Raw genomic sequence first — 20,362 nt, forward strand, 5'->3', positions numbered from 1 at the left:
CCCTCTGAGCATCTTCATAGCCTCCTGGACCCATTCCAGCATTTCCATAGATCATCTGCCCCAAAACCTTACCTCGCTCTACCAAGTCTGGTGCTGTACCACATCCCTTAATACCACATCCCTGTGTAGTTTGATGATCTTGGAGGTCTTTTCCAGCCCCAGCAATTGTGTGATTCTGTAATTGATGCTGTTCCATACTTTAGTGTTTGAATAATTTCATAGTACTTTGCTTCTAGTGCTTAGCTATGGAACTGCAGGTGTCAGTCAGGTGTTGCTGTGCTCTGACAATATTCAGATGTTTGGCAAGAAAAGAGTAGAAAAGAGGTCAAGTGGACAGCTCAGCCCCATCAGTCTCTGGTGTGCACAGAATGGGCCTAGAACATCTGAAATAGCTGGGGAGATCTTTTGAAAAGGAGGTTGTTTTCTTATTCATAGAATCATAGGCTTGTTTTGTTTGGGAGAAACCTCTGAGAAGTCGTTGAGTCCAATCGTTAACTCTGCCAGGCCACTGCTAAACTGTGGCCCTGAGCAGCACTTCTACACTGCTTTTAAATCCCTTCAAGCATGGGGGCTCTGCCACTGCCCTGGGCAGCCTGGTCCAGGGCTTGAAAACCTTTTCAGGGAAGAATTTCTTAGCCTAAAGTCCAAACTAAACCTCTTCTGGCACAGCTTGAGACCATTTCCTTTTATCCTATCACTTGTCCCTAGGCAGCAGAGCCCAACCCCCACCTGACTGCAGCCTCCTTTCAGAGAGCTGCAGAGAGCAATGAGCTCTGGCCTCAGCCTCCCCCACACCAACCCCCCCAGCTCCCTCAGCTGCTGCTCCCCAGACTCTTCCCCAGCTTTGTTGCTCTTTTCTGGACCTGCTTCAGCTCCTCAATGTCCTTCTTGGAGCAAGGGGTTGAAAGCTGAACCTAGCACTCAAGAGTGCTGAGTGCAGGGAACAATCTCTTCCCTGCTCCTGCTGACCATGCCATTGCTGATCCAGGCCAGGATGCTGGTGGCTTTCTTGGCCACCTGGGCACACAGTGGCTTACCTTCAGCTGTCTGTCAACCAGCACCCCCAGGGCTTTCTCTGCAGGCTTTCTGCCCCAAGCCCTTAGCATTGCGTGGGGTTGGTGCAACCCAGGGGCAGGACCCAGCACTTGGCCTTGTGGCCATTGTACAGCTGGCCTCAGCCCGTGGATCCAGGCCCCTCTGCAGAGCCTTCCTACGCTCCAGCAGATCCACACTGCCACCCAATTCAGTGTCATCTGCAGACTTGCTGAGGGGACGTCAGTGTCTGCTTCCAGACCACTGATAAAGGTATCCAGCACTGGGCCCTGGCGAACACCACTTGTGACCAGCTGCCAGCTGTTTTTAACTCCATTCCCCACTGCTCTTTGGGCCCATCTGGGCAGTTTTTAGCCCAGTAAAGTGTCCACCCATCCAGGCCAGGAGCAGCCAGTTGCTCCAGGAGGATGCTGTGGGAAGCAGTGTCTACTAGCAGGCTCTACTGATGTCCAGATGGACACATCCACAGCCATTCATGCATCCCTATGGCAGGTCACCTTGTCTTAGAAGGAGCTCAGGTGGATCAAGCTGCAGCTGTCCTTCATGAAGCCATGTTGGCTGAGCCTGAGCTCTTGCTTGTGCTGTTATGTGCAGCATGATGACCCTCAGGATGCTCCCAGGGCGTCCATGCAGTATTTCCTTCAGGAAAGAACCAAGTGACTCAAGTTGAGCTATCTAAATACCACACTCAGGCACCCAAATACTCCCAGACTTGCTGTGTTTCAAACAAATTCTTTGTGTTGCTTAGCAGCAAGAAGAGTTGAAGTTGAAAGATCTTACAGTTTAGGATTAAAACACTTAAATGAACGTGATCTCAGTGAATAGTGTTGTAGGCAATAGTTACTAATATGGCAAAGTTCATGGAGTCCTAGAATGGTTTGGCTTGGAAGAGACCTTTGGCATCATCCAGCTCCAACCCCCTGCCATGGTCAGGGACGCCTCCCACCAGCCCAGAGTGCTTGAGTCCTCATCCAACCTGGCCTTAAACATCTCCAGGGAGGGGACATCCACAACCTCCCTGGGCAACCTGTTACAGTGTCTCCCCGTGCTCACTCTAAAGAGTTTCTTCCTAATCTTCATTCTAAATCTTCCCTCTTCCAGCTCAAACCATTGCCCTTTGTCCTATCGCTGCAAGCCCTTGCCAAAAGTTGAGTCCTGTAGGGTAAAATGTGGACTGCAAAGTCCTGAATGCACTGAGGGCTGCCTCAGATTTAGACTTTCCTTGCTGCTGCCTTTCACATTGGCTTTATCCTGTGTCTGGTAGCTGCTCACCTGGCAGCTCCTATTGCAGCACAGCCTCTGCTACAGCACTTTCTTTAATCTCTCTTTCTTCAGTTTTATGATTATCCACTGCAGTCAAGATTAGGTTGCTACAGAATCCATCCCATCTAAATGCATGCCCCTTGCTGTTTCTCTACTCTCATGTTTATTGGCTTTCTCATTGATAAAGATGTGCAGGGCAGTGTTGGGAGGATGCAGCCAGGCTCTGCTCGGGGATGGCCAAGGGCAGCACAAGGGGCACTGGGGGCAAGCTGGAGCAAAGGAGGTGCCACGGAGGTGGCACCGGAACAAGAGGGGAAACTTTGTCACTGTGAGGGTGCCGGAGTCTGGAGCAGGCTGCCCAGAGAGGCTGTGGAGTCTCCTTCTCTGGAGACATTCAAAACCTGCCTGGCTGTGTTCCTGTGTGGCCTGCCCTGGGTGACCCTGCTCTGGCAGGAGGGTGGGACTGGATGATCTCCAGAGGTCTCTTCCAACCTCCCCTGTCCTATGATTTCTTTTCAAATGCCAGGAGGATCTGCGAGCCAGCAGCAAGGGAACAGCCAGCCTGCTTAGGCTGCTGCCAGCTGAGGCACCGCTCAGCTGTCAGCCCTTAAACTCCATTTCCAGATCCAGCCTGCTCAGTGCTACCAGCCCAGGGCATTCACTCTTGTTTGTGACTTGCTCCTGAGAGATGCTTCCCTCTCGCAGCCTAACTGCCTGCTCTGCGCGGCGTGAAGCGGCTCAGGACACAGACTTGGCTGGAGGTTGTGTGCTGACGTGCTCCACGGATCACATCGCTGCCAAAAATAGCACTGTCCTGCTCCTGTGTTACTTCTTGCACTCTGTTAGCACAAAGATTGTTTGGCTTCCCAGCAGGCAGGCTCAGAGTGCTCTTCTGCATGAGAAATAACCCAGCAAAGAGGAGGGACTCTTTAGGTGCTGCGTGGGGACCACTTGAGGGGGAATGTTGAGGCAGAGGGCAAGAATGGGATTAGTAAAAAGTGGTCTGGGTTTTGTTGTGTTGTAAAGTGCATCTTGGGCTGCATATGAAGGAAACTTAGCAGAGGATGCTCCTTTGGATCTGATCTGTTCCTTTACTGTGAGGGCGTGCAGCAGGAGATAGGTGAAGAGGTTCATCTGAGCCGAGGTGGGAACAAGTGGACAAGAGAACGTGTGTGCTGGTGGTGAATAGTTCAAGCTTGGATGGCTGTAAAATGTCTCCTGTTGTGAAGCCATGTTACAGTGAGACAGTGGAGAGCTGCCCTGAGGGAGGAGAATGGCAGGAGAGCAGAGAAACTTAGCACACTGGTCTTAGGAACAAGTTCAGTACGAGCGTGGGGAGACATTGGAACAGGCTGCCCAGAAGGGTCGTGGATGTCTCCTTCCTGGAGGTGTTCAGGGTGTTGGGTAAGGCCTTGAGCAACCTGGTCCAGTTGAGAAGTGTCCCTGCCCATGGCAGGAGGTTGGAGTAGATGATCTCTGAAGTTACTTCCAACCCAAACCTTGCTAGGATTACAGTCTCTGGAAATCTGATTCCTCAAAGCTGATGCTGATCTAAGACTTTGCTTCTGGAAAGGGCAGAGTCTGCCCTCCCTGCAGCTTCCTCACTGCCTTGTTCCTCTCCCTTCCAGTGGCAGTGCAGTCACAGGGTGGGTTGGATCACCTCATTGACCTGCATGAAAGCAAAGCTGCCACAGCAGGAGGCTGATGGCTTGCTTCACTCACTAGGCAGTGATATACAGAGTCTTAGAGTTGCTCTGCTTGCAAAAGCCCTCTACGATCATCCAGTCTGACCACCAACCCAGTTCCACCATGGCCACCAAACCATGTCCCAAAGCCTCATGGGCCACAGGTTCTTGCACCCCGCCAGGGGCAGGTAGTATCTGTAGAGCAAACATCAGGCAGGGACTGAAGTGCGGGCAGAGGTCGGGCTGTGTCTCTCAGCAGCTGTTCCAGGTCAGTGTGCCCATGCAGGCTGGGAAGTAGCCTCTCTTAGGCTGCATTCTTCAAAAGAAGAAACAAACAAGCCCCAGAGGGGCAAACCAGCAACGCTGCCTCCAGCACCACCCCACAGCGCTCCACCTGCTCCACTCACACCATTCTGCACTCGAATTGCAGAACGGCACTCGTTTTGCGTTCCTTTGCTGCCTCTGCAGTCAGGAAAGCTAAGCCAGGAATTGTTACAGTGAGTTTCAGCTTACTACAAGGACTTTTACCTTGTAGATGTTCCAAATCACTCTCGCTTGCATTTTCAGGTACTGCTGATGAGCATCTGTCAAAACTCTGAGTGAGATACTGCATAAGGAAAGAGCTTTTCTGTGTAGGGTGAAGGGAGGTTGTGGCCAGGTGGGGCTGGGCACTTCTCCCAGGCACCCAGCAGCAGAACAACGGGACACAGCCTCAATCTGTGCCAGGGCAGGTTCAGGCTGGATGTTAGGAGGAAGTTGTTGGCAGAGAGAGTGATTGGCATTGGAACGGGCTGCCCAGGGAGGTGGTGGAGGCACCGTCCCTGGAGGTATGACAGTATCACAGTATCATCAGGGTTGGAAGAGACCTCACAGGTCATCAAGTCCAACCCTTTACCACAAAGCTCAAGGCCAGACCATGGCACCAAGTGCCACGTCCAGTCCTGCCTTGAACAGCTCCAGGGACGGCGACTCCACCACCTCCCCGGGCAGCCCATTCCAGTGTCCAATGACTCTCTCAGGGAAGAACTTTCTCCTCACCTCCAGCCTAAATCTCCCCTGGTGCAGCTTGAGGCTGTGTCCTCTTGTTCTGGTGCTGGCCACCTGAGAGAAGAGAGCAACCTCCTCCTGGCCACAACCACCCCTCAGGTAGTTGTAGACAGCAATAAAGTCACCCCTGAGCCTCCTCTTCTCCAGGCTAACCAATCCCAGCTCCCTCAGCCTCTCCTCGTAGGGCTGTGCTCAAGGCCTCTCCCCAGCCTCGTTGCCCTTCTCTGGACACGCTCAAGCATCTCAATGTCCCTCCTAAACTGGGGGGCCCAGAACTGAACACAGTACTCAAGGTGTGGTCTAACCAGTGCAGAGTACAGGGGCAGAATGACCTCCCTGCTCCTGCTGACCACACCATTCCTGATGCAGGCCAGGATGCCACTGGCTCTCTTGGCCACCTGGGCACACTGCTGGCTCATGTTCAGGTGGGTATCAATCAGCACCCCCAGATCCCTTTCTGTCTGGCTGCTCTCCAGCCACTCCGACCCCAGCCTGTATCTCTGCATGGGGTTGTTGTGGCCAAAGTGCAGCACCCTGCACTTGGAGCTATTGAAGCCATCCCCTTGGACTCTGCCCATCTGTCCAGGCGGTCAAGGTCCTGCTGCAGAGCCCTTCTGCCCTCCAACCCAGCCACATCTGCCCCCAGCTTAGTGTCATCTGCAAACTTGCTGATGACTGACTCCATGCCCTCATCCAGATCATCAGTGAAGATGTTCAAGAAAAGCCTGGATGAGGCACTTAGTGCCATGGTCTGGTTGAGTGGCCAGGGCTGGGGGATAGACTGGATTGGGTGAGCTTGGAGCTTTCTCCCAACCTGCTTGATTCTATTCTATGAATACTATGAACTACATGGGAAAACTTCTGATCATAACAATTATTTTTTGCTAAGCCTTTTATGTTGGTAGCAGGTGTTGAAAACTAATGTGTGTGGCTGGAAACGAATCAGTGCATTGCTCAGATCTGTGGTGTGGTTTATTTATTTACTCAAATACTAGGTTATTTATATTTATACAGATCTAAAACCCTTCCCCACCCTTCCAACCCAGTCTGTGAATCTCTGAATTAGCATTCTGCTGTTCTTTATCATTGCAATAACTATTAAACTGTAGCTCAAGACTGTCTAAAAACCTGAAATAAAGGGGGAAAAAACCTCAAAACAGGTGTGGCAAGGTCACATTCAGTGTTCAGTCAGCAGCAGCATTTGCTGCTACTCTTCTGGTCTCAAATGGAATCTAACACTTTACCAAACCACTGGGCTCTGATTTTAAGGGGATGAATTATGTGAATTATGGGGGATTTAATAAGTCACTGTACCCTCAGTACAGGTTAGGAGATCTGCTAGAAAGCAGCCCCATGGTGAATGACCTGGTGTACAAGAAGTTCTGTATGGGACATCAATGTGCCCTGGTAGCCAAGAAGGCCTGTGAGATCCTGGAGTGCCTTCAGAAGAGTGTGTCCAGGAGATCCAGGGAGGTTCTCCTTCCCCTCCACTCTGCCTTGGTGAGACCTCACCTGGAATATTGCATCCAGCCCTGGGCTCCCCAGTTCAGGAGGGACAGGGATCTACTGGACAGATTCCAACAGAGGGCTACAAGGGTGCTGCAGGGACTGGAGCACTGCCTCATGAGGAGAGGCTGAGAGCCCTGAGGCTGCTTAGTCTGGAGAAGAGAAGACTGAGAGAGGATCTGAGCAATGTCTATAAATACCTGAGGGCCGAGGGTCAGAAAGGAAGGGACAGGGACAGGCTCTGCTCACTTGTGCCCTGGCGTAGGGCAAGAGGCAAGGGATGGAAGCTGCAGCACAGCAGGTTCCAGCTCTGCATGAGGAAGAACTTCTTGACTGCAAGGGTCCCAGAGCCCTGGCACAGGCTGCTCAGGGAGGTTGTGGAGTCTCTTTCTCTGGGGCCTTTCCAGCCCTGTCTGGATGTGTTCCTGTGTGACCTGTGCTAGATTCTCTGGTCCTGTTCTGGCAGGGGGTTTGGACTGGGAGATCTCCAGAGGTCTCTTCCAACCCCCAACATCCTGTGAGCCTGTGATCCAACAGCTGGGCCTGGGAAAGCAGCAGATGCCTTGATCTCAGCCCCTCTACCCACCTCTTCTCACTGCCTTTTGTCACTGAGCAGGTGTTCAGCTCTCATGAAAGAAGACAGTTTCCTCACCCACTTCACAATGCTGCAGACAGCTTCCTCCTAAACATTCAGTGAGCTTTTTCTTTTGCTGTCCCATCTGGAACATTTCAGAATTTGCAAAAGATCATCCATCTGAAAAAGAGCCAAAATCTTGGTCAGCTTCCTGCTGACCTGAAAACACTGCAGAGAACAAATGCCAGAGCTTACCTGCTACAGCTCCTTTCGTTAGTACTGGTACTTGAGTAGTTCAGTGCCGACATCATTTCAGGGTCTGCAGAAGGCTTTGAGGCATCTCATCAATAACCTTTGAAGCTATTCAGTCAGCTCTGTAATCTGTGAGCACAGTGAGAGATGTCAGAGTTACCATTAGGTTTGCTGGTTTCTCGACCTTTGCAATGCAGTTCTAGAGAAAAGAGTCTGTGGGCTGCTTCAGTGTGTACAAGGCAAAAGCAAGTGTTCAGAGCCATCACAGAATCTGAGTGGGTTGGGCTGGAAGGGACCTTAAAGCTCATCTGGTTCCAAACCCCTGCCATGGACAGGGACGCCTACCACCAGCCCAGGGTGCTCAAGGCCTCATCCAGCCTGGCCTTGAACACCTCCAGGGAGGAGACAGTCACAGCCTCCCTGGGCAACCTGTGCCAGTGTCTCACCACCCTCACTGCCAAGAATTTCTTCCTCATTTGCAGTCTAAATCTGCCCTATTCCAGCTTCTATCCATTGTCCCTCATCCTATCACTACAGGTCTTTGTTAAAAGTCCTTCCCCACCTCTCCTGTATCCTCCTTCAGGTACTGTGTTGTGGTCTGAAAATGGAGCAGTACAGCTCAGCCTCTTCTTTGATACCTGGGATGACAAATGGCTCAAGGATTGCTCTGTAATTGTCATGCAGCATTAATTCACCAACATGAATTTTAGGACACAGGGCATGCTTCTTCCAGTGTGGCCTGGTCTCGGTGGCAGCTGTCAGCAGTTTGTGTCAGCTCCAGAAGATACTACAAAACAGAACAGCTGTAGGAAGGAGAGCTGCAGTGTGAAGGAACAGCATCTTGTGCACTGAAAGAAGCTACCTCTCAGCTGAGGAGAAGGAGGATGCAGCCACTGAGCTTCATAAAACAATTTGCTGTCTGTAGCATGTTCCTCTCTGGCAGAGTGTATTGTGTTGGTAAGCACATTTTCCACCCTGATCCCCTGCACTTCAGTGCAGGCTCAGAGGCAGAGAGGTGCTCTCAGACCTGTGTATGAAACAGCACAGAAGCAGCTGTGGAGCAGCTGCTGCCCCTCTGATGCTTCACTCTAAGAAGTATGCTAAAAATCGATTACATGGAGAAGCTTTTGATGATTTTTTGTCTGGTCCTGCTGTCTCTGCAGTAGGATCAATGCATTTTAAAAGCATCCCAAACTGTAGCAGGCTTCTCATTTATGTGACAGCCAGATGGCTCCCAATATTTGATGGATGAACTTGAAAGGAATTTTTTCCTGGTATTTGACAGCAAACTTAAGTAGGAGAAGATGTGCAGAGAGGATCAGGTAAAGCAAGTGCTCAAGTGAGTCTTGGGCTGAAGGAGTTTGGTCATAGCTTATAAAAGCACAGTCACAGCATGGTAGGGGCTGGAGGGGACCTCCAGAGATTGTCATGCCCGTCCCTGCTGCCAGGGCAGGTCACACAGGAGCACATCCAGGTGGGTTCTGAAGATCTCCAGAGAAGGAGACACCACAGCCTCTCTGGGCAGCCTGCTCCAGACTCCAACAGCCTTGCAGTACAGAAATGTCTCCTCATGTTGAGGTGAACTCTCCTGTGATTGTGTTGGCATCCATTGCCTCTTGTCCTGTCCCTGGGCATGACTGCAGAGAGCCTGGCTCCTTCCTCTTGGCCTCTCAGGTATTTATAGATATTGATCAGGTCCCCTCTCAGCCTCTCTTCTCCAGACTAACAGCCCCAGGGCTCTCAGCCTGTCTTCATAAGAGAGATATTCCAGTCCCTTCATCATCCTTTAGTCCTCTGTTGAACTCTCTCCAGTAGTTCCCTGTCCCTTCTGAACTGGGGAGCCCAGAACTGGAGGCAGTACTCCAGGTGTGGTATCAATCTGCATCCATTTCAAAGGGGAGAGCTGTTAGAGGAGCAGCTCTGGTGCTGCTGGAGTACACTCACAGTGCATCTGGTAAAGCCTGGGGATGTATCTAAGTTGCATTTGATTTGTGGAGTTGGCAATTTCCTTATTTCCTAAGTGAGGAGAAGGCTATGAAGTACCATCAGAGTTGGTTAGAATGGTTCTTGGTGAGGGGCTGTAATGAGAGAGCTGAGTGGTGGTGCCTCCCCTTGGCCTGCTGTGCTCCTCCACTTGCAGCTGTTGAACGCCTTCCTGCCCTCGTTTCCTTGCTGAGGTTATTGTTGCCACAGCTTTTCCTGGCTGCTCACGATGGTCTTACTACTTCTGTCAGTCACAAGGACTTTTCAGGTCATTTTTGTTATGCTTTTGTATGATCCACAGGAGATAGTCCAGAGCCTTCTGGGGTCTTTCGAGGCACTGAGCCTGGCGTGTGAAGATTAAGAGCTTACAGGACGTGGTGCCCTGGGGGAAGCTGCAGCAGAAAGTAGCCTGGCTTCTTGTGCTGCTGGTAGCCTCTGCCTCTGAGGTGTCCTCTGTCAGCCCAGCTTCCTCAAGGGCTGATGTTGGTGTGCCCAGGTCCAGTCCAGCTTTCTCAAGGGCTGATGCTGCTTTGCCTATATCCAGCCCAGCTCCCTGAGGGGCTGATGCTGGTGTGCCCAGGTCCAGTTCAGATGTGATGGGCACCACTGTGCTCCGCACTTGCTCTGCATCTGAGGCAGCTAAAAACAGGTCTGATGCTGGAAACATTGATATCCTAGACCTGAAAATGCAGCACTTGAGTACAGAACAAGCAGTGTCCCCCAGTGCAGCTAATGCTTCTTCTGCCACGTTCCCTGACGCCTTTGGCCCTGGTGTTTCACTGAATCATGTCTTTGGTTTGGAGCATGTTGCTGTAAGTGATGCTCTGGAGCTGGCAGCAGTGCTGGTTTGGGTTTTCCCAGCTGTTCCAGTCTGTTTTCCTAGCAGCTGATGGAGCTGTTGCAGGTAGTGAGGCTAGCAGCATGGCCATGGTTCACAGGGAGCAGAGGACAGTGCTGGCTTTGTGTTGCAAGTGACTGGGACTCCGAGGAGATGAGAAGCTTAGTCCTGCCAGGACACAAAAATTCCAGAGAGCTTGAGGGTGGCATCTTGCTTAGTTGTGTACCTCAAGAGAGCTGTGACTGTGGTGGACTCTACCAAGACTGATAAAACCCATGGCCTAGTAACACCTTCAGTACCTGAAGGGAGCCTGCAGGAAGGCTGCAGAGGGACTGTTCCTAAAGGCCTGCAGTGACAGGACAAGGGACAATGGCTTGAAATGAGAGCAGAGCAGATTGAGATTGGAGGTGAGGAACAAGCTCTGCACCAGGAGGCTGCTGGAACACTGCAACAGGTTGCCCAGGGTGGTAGTTGGGGCCCCATCTCTGGCGATACTCAAGGTGGGACTCGGTGGGGCTCTGGGCAGCCTGATCTGGTGGAGGATGTCCCTGCTGAGCATGGGAGGGGCTGGTCTAGATGACCTTTGGAGGTCCTATGGCTGCAGAATGCACCTGGCTCCTGGCCAGGTGCCTGTGTCCAGTCTGCAGAGGACAAACCTCAGGAGCAGCCTGGCTGTGGATGCTCCACTTAGCAGTTGCTCATTGGTTGCCTGTGTGATCTTGCAGCCTGAAGATGCAGTTGCTTAGTTGTGATTCCTTCAGACTCTGAATCTGGGGCATAAAGTGACAGTTGTACTGCAGCTGCTGGAATGGTTACTGGGTGTGAAACTGGTGTGGTGTACTCAGTGCAGTACCAGGAGAAGGTGGAGGTGCTGAAGAAGTCAGGGTCTATCAGGACAGATCCAAGCAGTGCACAGGGAGGACACTTGCTGAGTAGTCTACCTCATGGGCAGCTCTTGAGCTTTTCAGAGGGACTGAACTCATTGCTTGTTTGGTAGGAAACCTTTAGGCTTACTCAAAAAGAGGGGTTAGGGGTGACCAGAACTGCTCTGGGGTCCCTGTTGGATGGGTTAGGAGCTCAGTCACTGGACAGTGCCAGCATCTCCCTGCTGCTGGTGGGGGCATTTTTAAGGAACAGTGAGAAGCTGCCTGGCTGAGGCTGCCTGGGTGAGGGTGTGGGTGAGGCTGTCTAGCTGAGGCTGCCTGGGTGAGGGTGTGGGTGAGGCTGTCTAGCTGAGGCTGCCTGGGTGAGGGTGTGGGTGAGGCTGCCTGGGTGAGGGTGTGGGTGAGGCTGCCTGGGTGAGGGTGTAGGTGACGCTGTCTAGCTGAGGCTGCCTGGCCGAGGCTGTGTGTGAGGCTTGGGAGATGCCATCCCTTCAGCACCAGGTGGCTCCTCAAGAGCTGGGTGGTTCAGTTAGGGCCCCTGCTGTGGCTGAGTGGTTCCACTCCCCTTGGCTGGTGTCACCATCAGTGCAGTTTCTCCTGCAAGTGGCCTGCTGCTTCCACAGCAGGGGAAGCTCAGCTGACAGAAGAGGGTTTCTGGCACCAGTTTAAAGCACTTTCTGGTTTTCTGTCTGTCTGAGGAACCTTGGGTAAAGGAGCTGCCTGTGCTGTAAGGGTGAGACAATAAGGGAATGAAGTTTGGGCCCTTCCCTGTTCCAAAAGCTAAGTGGAGACAACCTGAACTTCACAGAAGTGTTTCTCAGGGGATGCAAGACTGAGCAGCTTCCCAGGCTTTGTGCTGTCAATACCCTTAATGCTGCAGCCTTTGGACTTTGTGGTTTGCAGTCTGCTTTAACACTCTGGTGATTGAGTTGCTTCTCACCCTTTAATTTGAGGTGTCAGAATAAATCCCCTTCCTTTGATGGGCATCTTGGTAAGCAAGAGATGCAGAGGTGGGGTGGGGTACTAGACACTGCCATGCTGAGCTCTACTCAGCCTATTGCTGTGGTGCAAATAGGCCACTGATGTGCACTGTGCAGTTTCAGCATGTGTCTTGTCTGTTGTGTCTCAGACATAGCAAGCCAGAGCTGTTAGAGCCCATGGTATCATTTATGAAGTGGTGGTCTCACAGAAATCTAAGGTAGTAGAGGTCACTCATTAACCAGTGAAGCAAAGGATGCTGTAGGGATTGGAAGGGAGAACAGCTCTGGTGGCTGTGCACCAGAATTTCTGGGGCTTGGCTTTTTGGAGATAATTTTTACTGCTAGATAGCTTGAAAAAAAGGAATCCCCACACTCTGCTTTGGGAGGTGTATGATTTGGTTGGATGTTTGACTAGAGGGAACTGCCCATGGTGTGCTTTGGAGCTGCTCTTCACAGAGTCACACAATTACTGAGGCTGGATTTGACCTCTGAGGTCACCCAGTCCAGCCTGTGACCCAGCACCACCACATCCACTAGACCGTGGCACTGAGTACCACATCCAGCCTTGCCTTAAACACCTCCAGGGACAGCAACTCCACTCTCTCTGGGCAGTCCATTCCAGTGTCTAATTCCCCTTTCCAGAGGAAGTGCTTCCTAACATCCAGCCTAACCCTAGGGAATTGCTTCCTAGCCTCCACCCTAACCCTAGAGAAGTGCTTCCTAACCTCCAACCTAACCCTAGGGAAGTGCTTCCTGACCTCCAGCCTAATCCTGAGGCAGTGCTTCCTAACCTGCAACTGAAGCCTCCCCTGGCACAGCTCCAGGCTCTCGGCACAAGCTGCCTGGCAGCAGAGCCTGACCCTCACCTTACTGCTGCTTCCCTTCATGGAGCTGCAGAGTGTGCCCAGGTGCCCCCTGAGTCTCCTCTCCTCCAGGCTGCACACTCTCAGCTCCCTCAGCCTCTCCTCCTCAGCCTTCCCCTCCAGGCCCCTCCCCCAGTCTCGTTGCTCTCCTCTGGCCCCACTCCAGCCCCTCAATACCCTCTAGCAGTGAGGGCCCAGAGCTGCACACAGTGCTGCAGGTGAGCTCCCCCCGTGCCAGCACAGGGCAGAATGGCATCCCTGGTGCTGCTGGGCACACTGCTCTTGATACAAGCCAGGATGCCATTGGCCTTTCATGCCCCCTGGGCACACTGCTGGCTCACGTCCAGCCCTTGTCACCCAGTACCCCCAGGTCCTCGCTCTGCCAGACTGCTCTCATCCCCAGGCTGTAGCACTGCATGGGGTTGTTGTGGCTCAAATGTAGGACCTGCACTTGGCCTCGTCCAACCTCAGCTTTTCATCCTCTTCCTCTCCTTGAAGAGAGACTCACCAGTGTGAATTGAGCTACTGCTGCTAACCAGCATTGCTCTGCTGCTGTCCTGTGGCCACCTCCCAGGTTCTGGTGGGTGCACTGATGCCATCTCCTCACCTTTGTTTCAGTGCCATGCGTGTGCTGCTGTCCAAGCTACCACGACCCTGGATTGTTGATGAGAAGAAAGATGATGGCTACACTGCCTTGCATCTGGCAGCTCTCAATAACCATGTGGAAGTGGCTGAGCTGCTGGTCCATCAGGTAGGACTCCAGGAGGGTTTAAGTGTCACACTTGAGTTAACTGCCAGATGTGAAAGTAGTTTGCTCCTCCTTGCCTGAAATTGCAGTGCAGAAGCAGTGGAGCAGGGAAGGACATGTGGAGAGCTCTAAAGGTCAAATGTGCCTCTGGGATTGTTACAGTGGCCTCGTGGTGCAGAGCAGCTGAACTGAACCTAGCTTGAGTCAGCAGATCAGCATCTCTGCAGTGGATATTAAAGTATTTAATCCCTTCTGCTCTCACATCTCCAAACCTGGAATCAAACTCAGGGGTGTAATCAGTGCCTTGCCCGTGTGTCAGTGGCTGGGATGGTGATGCTGTCATGCTTGAATGTCTTGCAGGGCAATGCCAACCTGGACATCCAGAACGTTAACCAGCAGACTGCCCTGCACCTCGCTGTCGAGCGCCAGCACACCCAGATCGTCAGGGTAAGGCTCCTGGGGCTGATGGTGCGTGGCTCCAGCTGCCTCGAGGCTACATCAGCATTTCAGAAGTTACTTAACAAGGTGCTGCTGTTAAATACTTGTCTGGGTAGCTGTGAGCAGTTTAAACCTGCCAGTGTGCCCAGCAGGTCTCTCAACAGCAGGTTTGCATGTGTTCATTATGGCTTCCTCTGCACAGCTGCCAATTCCAGCCTCCCTCCTTGCTGTGTAAGGGAGGATGTGCTCCTCTGCTGCTTGTCTGAGTCCTCTGGCCTGTAATGGGACCTTCAGATAGCCTTTTTTGGTGCATGAGTCATTCTTCTTGCTCATCACTTTTGCAGGCTGTAGCTAGGTGAAGCATCTTTTCACCCCTTTAACCGTTTTCCACCTTCCAAGTGTGTGCTCTCCCTGCACTCAGTCTGGGAGAGCTGTCAGCAGTGAGAGAAGCACCTTACTGGAGAAAGCACAGGAGTGGGCAGCTTGGCACAGCTTGCTCCTTCTGGCCCATGTCCATGCAGGGCCTGTGTCACTTAGTCTTTGGATTGCCACTGAGCTGCTGAGGCTGAGAGGGCATCACTGCTGCAGGAGATGGTCACTAGCAGTAAATCCATAGAATTAACCAGATTGGAAGAGACCTCCAGGCTCACCCAGTCCAACCAGCAACCCAGCCCCACCATGGCCACCAAACCCTGGCCCCAGGTGCCATGGCCGCAGCTCTCTGCAGCACCTCCAGCCATGGGCACTCCACCACCTCCCTGGGCAGCCTCTGCCAGTCCCTGACCACTCCTGCACCAAAGACATTTTTCCTTCTCTCCAACCTAACCCTCCCCTGGCAAAAGTTCAGGACATTTCCTCTCCTTCCATCACCTGAGCCTAGGGAGCAGAGCCCAACCCCCACCTGCCTGCAGCCTCCTTCCAGGGAGCTGTAGAGAGCAATGAGCTCTGCCCTCAGCCTCTTCTGCCCCACACTAAACCCCCCCAGCTCCTCCCCAGCTCTGTTCTCCAGACCTTTCTCCATACATCTTACATTAAAAACTGTCTCTGCTTCAGACCTGCAGAGACCTGTGCCACCTACACAGACCTCTCTCTGTGCTTCTGTCCAGTGTTTTGCTGCAAAGCTTCCACATCTGCAGGGGCTGATGGAAATGATCCCATTACAGCACAACATGTGATAGGCCTCTCTGTCTGCAGCTGCTTGCTGCCAAAGGAATGGGTTCCTAGAGTTAGTGTCATTTGCAGGCCCTTGGGCAGCTCTGTTTGGTGAGCTTCTGTACCCTTGTGGAGCTGCCTTGGTTCCTGGGAGTGCAACTCAGAACTGGGATGTGCTTTGTCTCTGGGTGGCGAAGTGGATGATCCTGCAGAGTATCCATACCTCAGAGCTGGATTCAGCTCGAGAAGTCCTAAAATAACTCCTGCAGCCATGCAAAGAAGATGTTGGCTCCCTGTTTGAAAATCCATTCCTGCTGGGCACCTTCCAGAGCTGGCCTGTACCCTCAGGCATGTGTGGAATAGTGGTCAAAGGTAGCAGGGTCCTTATCAGAGCCCTGACACTGTGCCCTGACAGAGCCTGAGGGTTTGCTGCTTTGCTTTGCTCTTTTTGCCTTTGCCTGAAATGTCCATGGCAGCCAAGGCTTCCAGGCTGCTTTGAAGGGAGTTGCTTTATAGGTTTTCACCCAGGAGAAACTCCTGAGCAGCAAAAAGCTAGCAGCAGGCACAAGGTAGGAATATGAGAAAGCAAAATTGGGCCAGAGCAGGTCCCTTCAAATGTAAGAAGTTAGGGGCAGACTGTTGCAACTATCAGCTGGTTTTCTGGGCTTCACTTGTAGAAGAAAGGTCTGGGGGAAGTGGTAAGCTGCAGTCAATTTCAGGCTGCTATTTCCTTGAGGATTCAGTTCTGAATTGCTTTTAAGCTGTTTTCCTTTTAGCCTGTCTAGAGTGTGAGGTTCTTTGGTTTCAGGAGTCTGAGATCCTTGCAAGCTAGCAGGTTCTCGAGAGAGAGCCTTCTGCATGTTCCTAGGCTGTGCTTTTTGCCTCTGCTGCTAAGCCATTGTTGCAGAGTATCACAGGCTCCCAGCTGAGGTCACTTTCAGCTGCTGTCTACCCACCTTCAGGTTTCTGAATAGCCCTTTCCAGGGTAGCTGTAGCTGGTCGGCCTGTGTGGATTTGTTTTGTTTAAGAGTGTACTGGGGAAAGCTCTGGAAGGCCTTTGTGCAAAGGCAGCCTGGCTAGGAGGGGACAGGAGGCTTTGCAGCCTTGTGCTTGCTGTCATGTCATGGAACCTGGAATCTGTGGCTAAAATTAGTCCTAAAGCCCACTCAGAGTTTGTTACTATCCAAGAGGCTATTTACCAGTGTCTTTGGGTTCTGTCTTCTGCTGAAGAAGGCTAAACCCAAGTAGATTCTTAACCACTTTGCTGGTGGGAGGGTGCTGAAAATGGAGTTGTAAAGTTTAGCATGGTGTGGAAGTGGTGAGTTTTGAGGCTGTGGAAACCTAATAGCAAAGAACATACCAATATCTGTTCTGTTCCTGCTGTGCTGCTGCAATGTGTGGCACTGTTCAGAGGCCATCTCAGAGGAATTCAAGGGTTTGGGCAGTAGAAAGAGTCCTCTAAACCAGCATCTCTGCAGTGCTCACTCAGAGCACAAAAAGCATTTGGCTTCTGCTGGAGTAAGCTTGGCTGCTGAAAGGAAGCCATCTTTCACTTGAGGGATGAGCTCCAGGGGTGGAAACCAGAGAAACTCAGCTGTGAACTGTGGCAAGGTAAGAGAAGAACTCTGGGACTTCCCGGAGCATCATAACCGTCGTTTCCTGCAGGGACTTTGAACAGGAGTGCAGAGCTTTCTGTGAGGATTGAACTGGGTTCTCTCTCTTCTCAGCTCTTGGTCCGTGCAGGTGCTAAACTAGACATCCAGGACAAAGATGGAGACACTCCCCTGCATGAAGCCCTGAGGCACCACACCCTGTCACAGCTCCGCCAGCTCCAAGACATGCAAGATGTGGGCAAGGTAGATACTACTTGGGAGCCATCAAAGAACACAGTAAATAAAATGCATTTATTTATTCCTTTTTTTTCCTGTCCATCTGTCTCTTTATTTGTCTGGTTTGTCTGATTCTGTACTGTTCAACTGAGGCTTGGCAGCCTGAGTTTGCTGGGGTTGGGTACAGATGGTTCTGGGTGAAACTGCAATGTAGGCAGAGACTGCAGAGTCTGCTGTGGCCTCTCAACCAGGGGCATGAAGTGGAGTTCCTTGGGGGGTCTGTCCTCAGTCTAGGGCTCTTTACCATCTTTGTCACAGCCATGGCCAGTGGGACTGAGGCACCCTCAGCAAGCAGCTGCTGGCACCAAGATGTGTGGTGCTTGACTCACTTGAGGGCAGGGATGGCATCCAGAAGGATCTTGACAGGCCAGTGACAGCTGCATGAGGTTCAACAAGTCACAGTGCAAGAGCCTGCAGCTGGGCTGGGCCAGTCCCAGGCACAGATCCAGTCTGGGTACAGAACGGGTTGAGAGCAGCCCTGAGGAAAGAGCCCTGGGGGTGCTGGGTGCTGAGCAGCTCCCCAGGAGCCAGCAGTGCCTCCTGCAGCCCAGCAGGCAGCTGTGTGCTGGCTGCAGCCAGAGCAGTGTGGGCAGCAAGGCAGGAGAGGAGATTATGCCCCTTGGCACTGTTCTGCTCAGACCTCACCTCCAATCCTGCCTCCAGCTCTGCTGTCCCCAGCAGAAGAAGGACACAGAGCTGCTGGAGTGAGGGCAGAGGAGACCACAAAGATGATCCAAGGGCTGGAGCAGCTCTGCTGTGAGCACAGGCTGAGGGAGCTGGGGGTGTGCAGCCTGGAGAAGAGAAGCTCCAGGGTGACCTTCCAGTAGCTGCAGGGTCCCTACGGGAAGGCTGCAGAGAGACTTGTCCTGAAGGTGTTTAGAGAAAGGACAGGGGAGAATGGTTTGGAGCTGAGGGAGAGCAGGGTTAGACTGGAGCTGGGGAAGTTCTTCAGTAGAAGGGTGGTGAGACACTGGAACAGGCTGCTCAGAGAGGTTGTGGATGCTTCCTTCCTGGAGGTGTCCAAGGTCAGGATGGATGAGTCCTTGAGCAACCAAGTCTAGGTTAGAGATGTCCCTGCCCATGGCAGAGGGGTTGGAGTAGATGATCTCTAAGGTCCCTTCCAACCTGAGCCATTCCATGAGTTCAAAATACTTTTACAGATCATTCTTGTGCAGTGAACATCTGTGGCTGCCAGAAAATCAAGAGTAGCTTCTAGGAAAGAGAGCTAAAGCAGTGCTGCAGTACAGAATAAGACTCCAGCTCCTTGGCTTCCTGCATGTCTTCCTAGCTCGAGTCGTCTCGCTGCTTCTCTGACCTTCCCTGAGAGCAAGGCATGCTGCTTCTGCCTGTGGCCAGTGTCCTGTGTCTGCCTGACAGAGTCCATTTCAGAGATGGTGCTGTAGGAAAGAAACAGTCCAAGAACCTTCAAGTGATGCAAGTCAAACTGTTTGAATGAGAAAAGAGACAGCTGCACCCCCCAGCTGTGCAAACTGTGTGCAGGCTGGGGTTGGGAGCTCTGCCGGTGGGCAAAGGAGGACAGACTGTGGAGTGGTCTGGGTCGTTTGCTGTTGCTCAGCCGTTCAAGCTGCACAGGCTGGTGCTGGATCAGACTTGCTGTACCATTGGTTCCTAACCTCATAGGACTTTCACTGCTTTTAACTGTGAATGGAAAGGTTCTTGCATTTCACTCAGTAAAACCCCCACCAAGTTCAGTAAAAAGCCTTTGCTCAAAAGGGGAATCCCAGTGTGGAACAGAAGGACTTCATCTCACTGACATAGCCTGAGATAAGCTGTGAGATGTGGAGATGTGAGGCAATGCTTTTGGCCTTTCAGGTGAGAGCAGGAAAGCAATTACAGCTCAGTTGTTTCCATCATCTGAAATGGACTCTGGCAGGGATGGCCAAAACCCCTTTTCTGTGCATGTGTTTAATTTGAAACAGCAAATGGGAGGTGGGCACTGCTCTGATCCTGCATTGCATCAGCAAGTGGCTCTGCTGCCCACCTTATTAGTGGTGTCCACAATGAAACTGGACTTATTAGGAGGGTTTTAACACAAGAAATGTTTTGCCTTTTTAAATTCTAACTTTAGGAGATTTTATGTATCAAAGAAACCACAAAATGGTTTGGGTTGGAAGAAACCTCCAAAGGTCATCCAGTCCAAGCCCCCTGAAGGCAGGAAGAACATCTCCACAGGATCCAGTTGCTCAGAGCCCTGTTGAGCCTGACTGTGGCCACCAAACCCTGGCCCCAGGTGCCATGGCCACAGCTCTCTGCAGCACCTCCAGCCATGGGCACTGCACCACCTCCCGGGGCAGCCTCTGCCAGTCCCTGACCACTCTGGCACCAAAGACATTTTTCCTCCTCTCCAACCTAACCCTCCCCTGGCACAAGTTCAGGACATTTCCTCTCCTTCTGTGACCTGAGCCTAGGGAGCAGAGCCCAACCCCCACCTGCCTGCAGCTTCCTTCCAGGGAGCTGTAGAGAGCAATGAGCTCTGCCCTCAACCTCCTCCACACTGCACACCCCCATCTCTCTCAGCTGCTCCTCCTCAGCCCTTTTCTCCAGGCCCTTCCTCAGCCTTATTGCCCTTCTGTGGACCTGCTCCAGCCCCTCAATGCCCTTGGGAGTGAGGGATCCAAAATTGACCCCAGTATTTGAAGTGTGGCCTCAGCAGTGCTGCGTACAGGGGCAGAATCCCTGCCCTGCTCCTGCTGGCCACACCACTGCTGATGTGGTTGCTTTCTGGCAGATGCAGTGTTCTTGTCCCTGACAAATGTGTTATTGCCCAGTGTGATGTATTTCACTGTGGATACCTTTCAGACCCTTAAAATGCACCTAAGATTCAGAAAGGTGCCACTGCCTGAGCCTTAACAGAGAAGAGAAACTCGAGTGGCAGCAGTCAGGTGTTTGCAGCTTCAAAGATAGCTCAGCTCTCACAGCTGCTTGGCTGCTGTGCTGGTGCCTCCCAGTGCTGATAGCCTCCTGAGGAGGCATCCTGCAGCCATGCCAGGCCCTGAGATGATGGAGGGTTCTCTGCATGGCTGTTGGCCTGGTGGCTTTTTCACCCTGTGTGCCCAAAATGTTGCAGACTGGCAGAGGGGCACCACCTGGTGTGGGCGTCTGCAGAGCGTGCAGCCTGCAGAGCCCTTCCAGGACCCAGCCAGGCTTGGTGTAGTGCAGATCCATGCCAAGAGCTCTGTGTTTGAT

At 52.3% G+C, this 20,362-nt stretch overlaps 1 protein-coding gene across 3 annotated transcripts in view; it reads left to right on the top strand.

The window, feature by feature from the left end:
- Positions 1–20,362, top strand: part of MIB1 (MIB E3 ubiquitin protein ligase 1) — a 98,189-nt gene that overhangs the window by 61,640 nt on the left and 16,187 nt on the right. For 2 of the 3 annotated variants that reach the window (XM_064170712.1, XM_064170711.1), the window contains exons 13-15: positions 13,547–13,679; positions 14,037–14,123; positions 16,994–17,155. In XM_064170712.1, coding sequence (XP_064026782.1) covers positions 13,547–13,679; positions 14,037–14,123; positions 16,994–17,155 — 382 coding nt within the window. The remainder of the gene's footprint in view (positions 1–13,546; positions 13,680–14,036; positions 14,124–16,993; positions 17,156–20,362) is intronic. The other variant, XM_064170713.1, reaches the window with a different exon arrangement.

The sequence above is a fragment of the Pogoniulus pusillus genome, chromosome 34, assembly GCF_015220805.1.
Source record: "Pogoniulus pusillus isolate bPogPus1 chromosome 34, bPogPus1.pri, whole genome shotgun sequence".
Lineage (NCBI taxonomy): Eukaryota > Metazoa > Chordata > Aves > Piciformes > Lybiidae > Pogoniulus > Pogoniulus pusillus.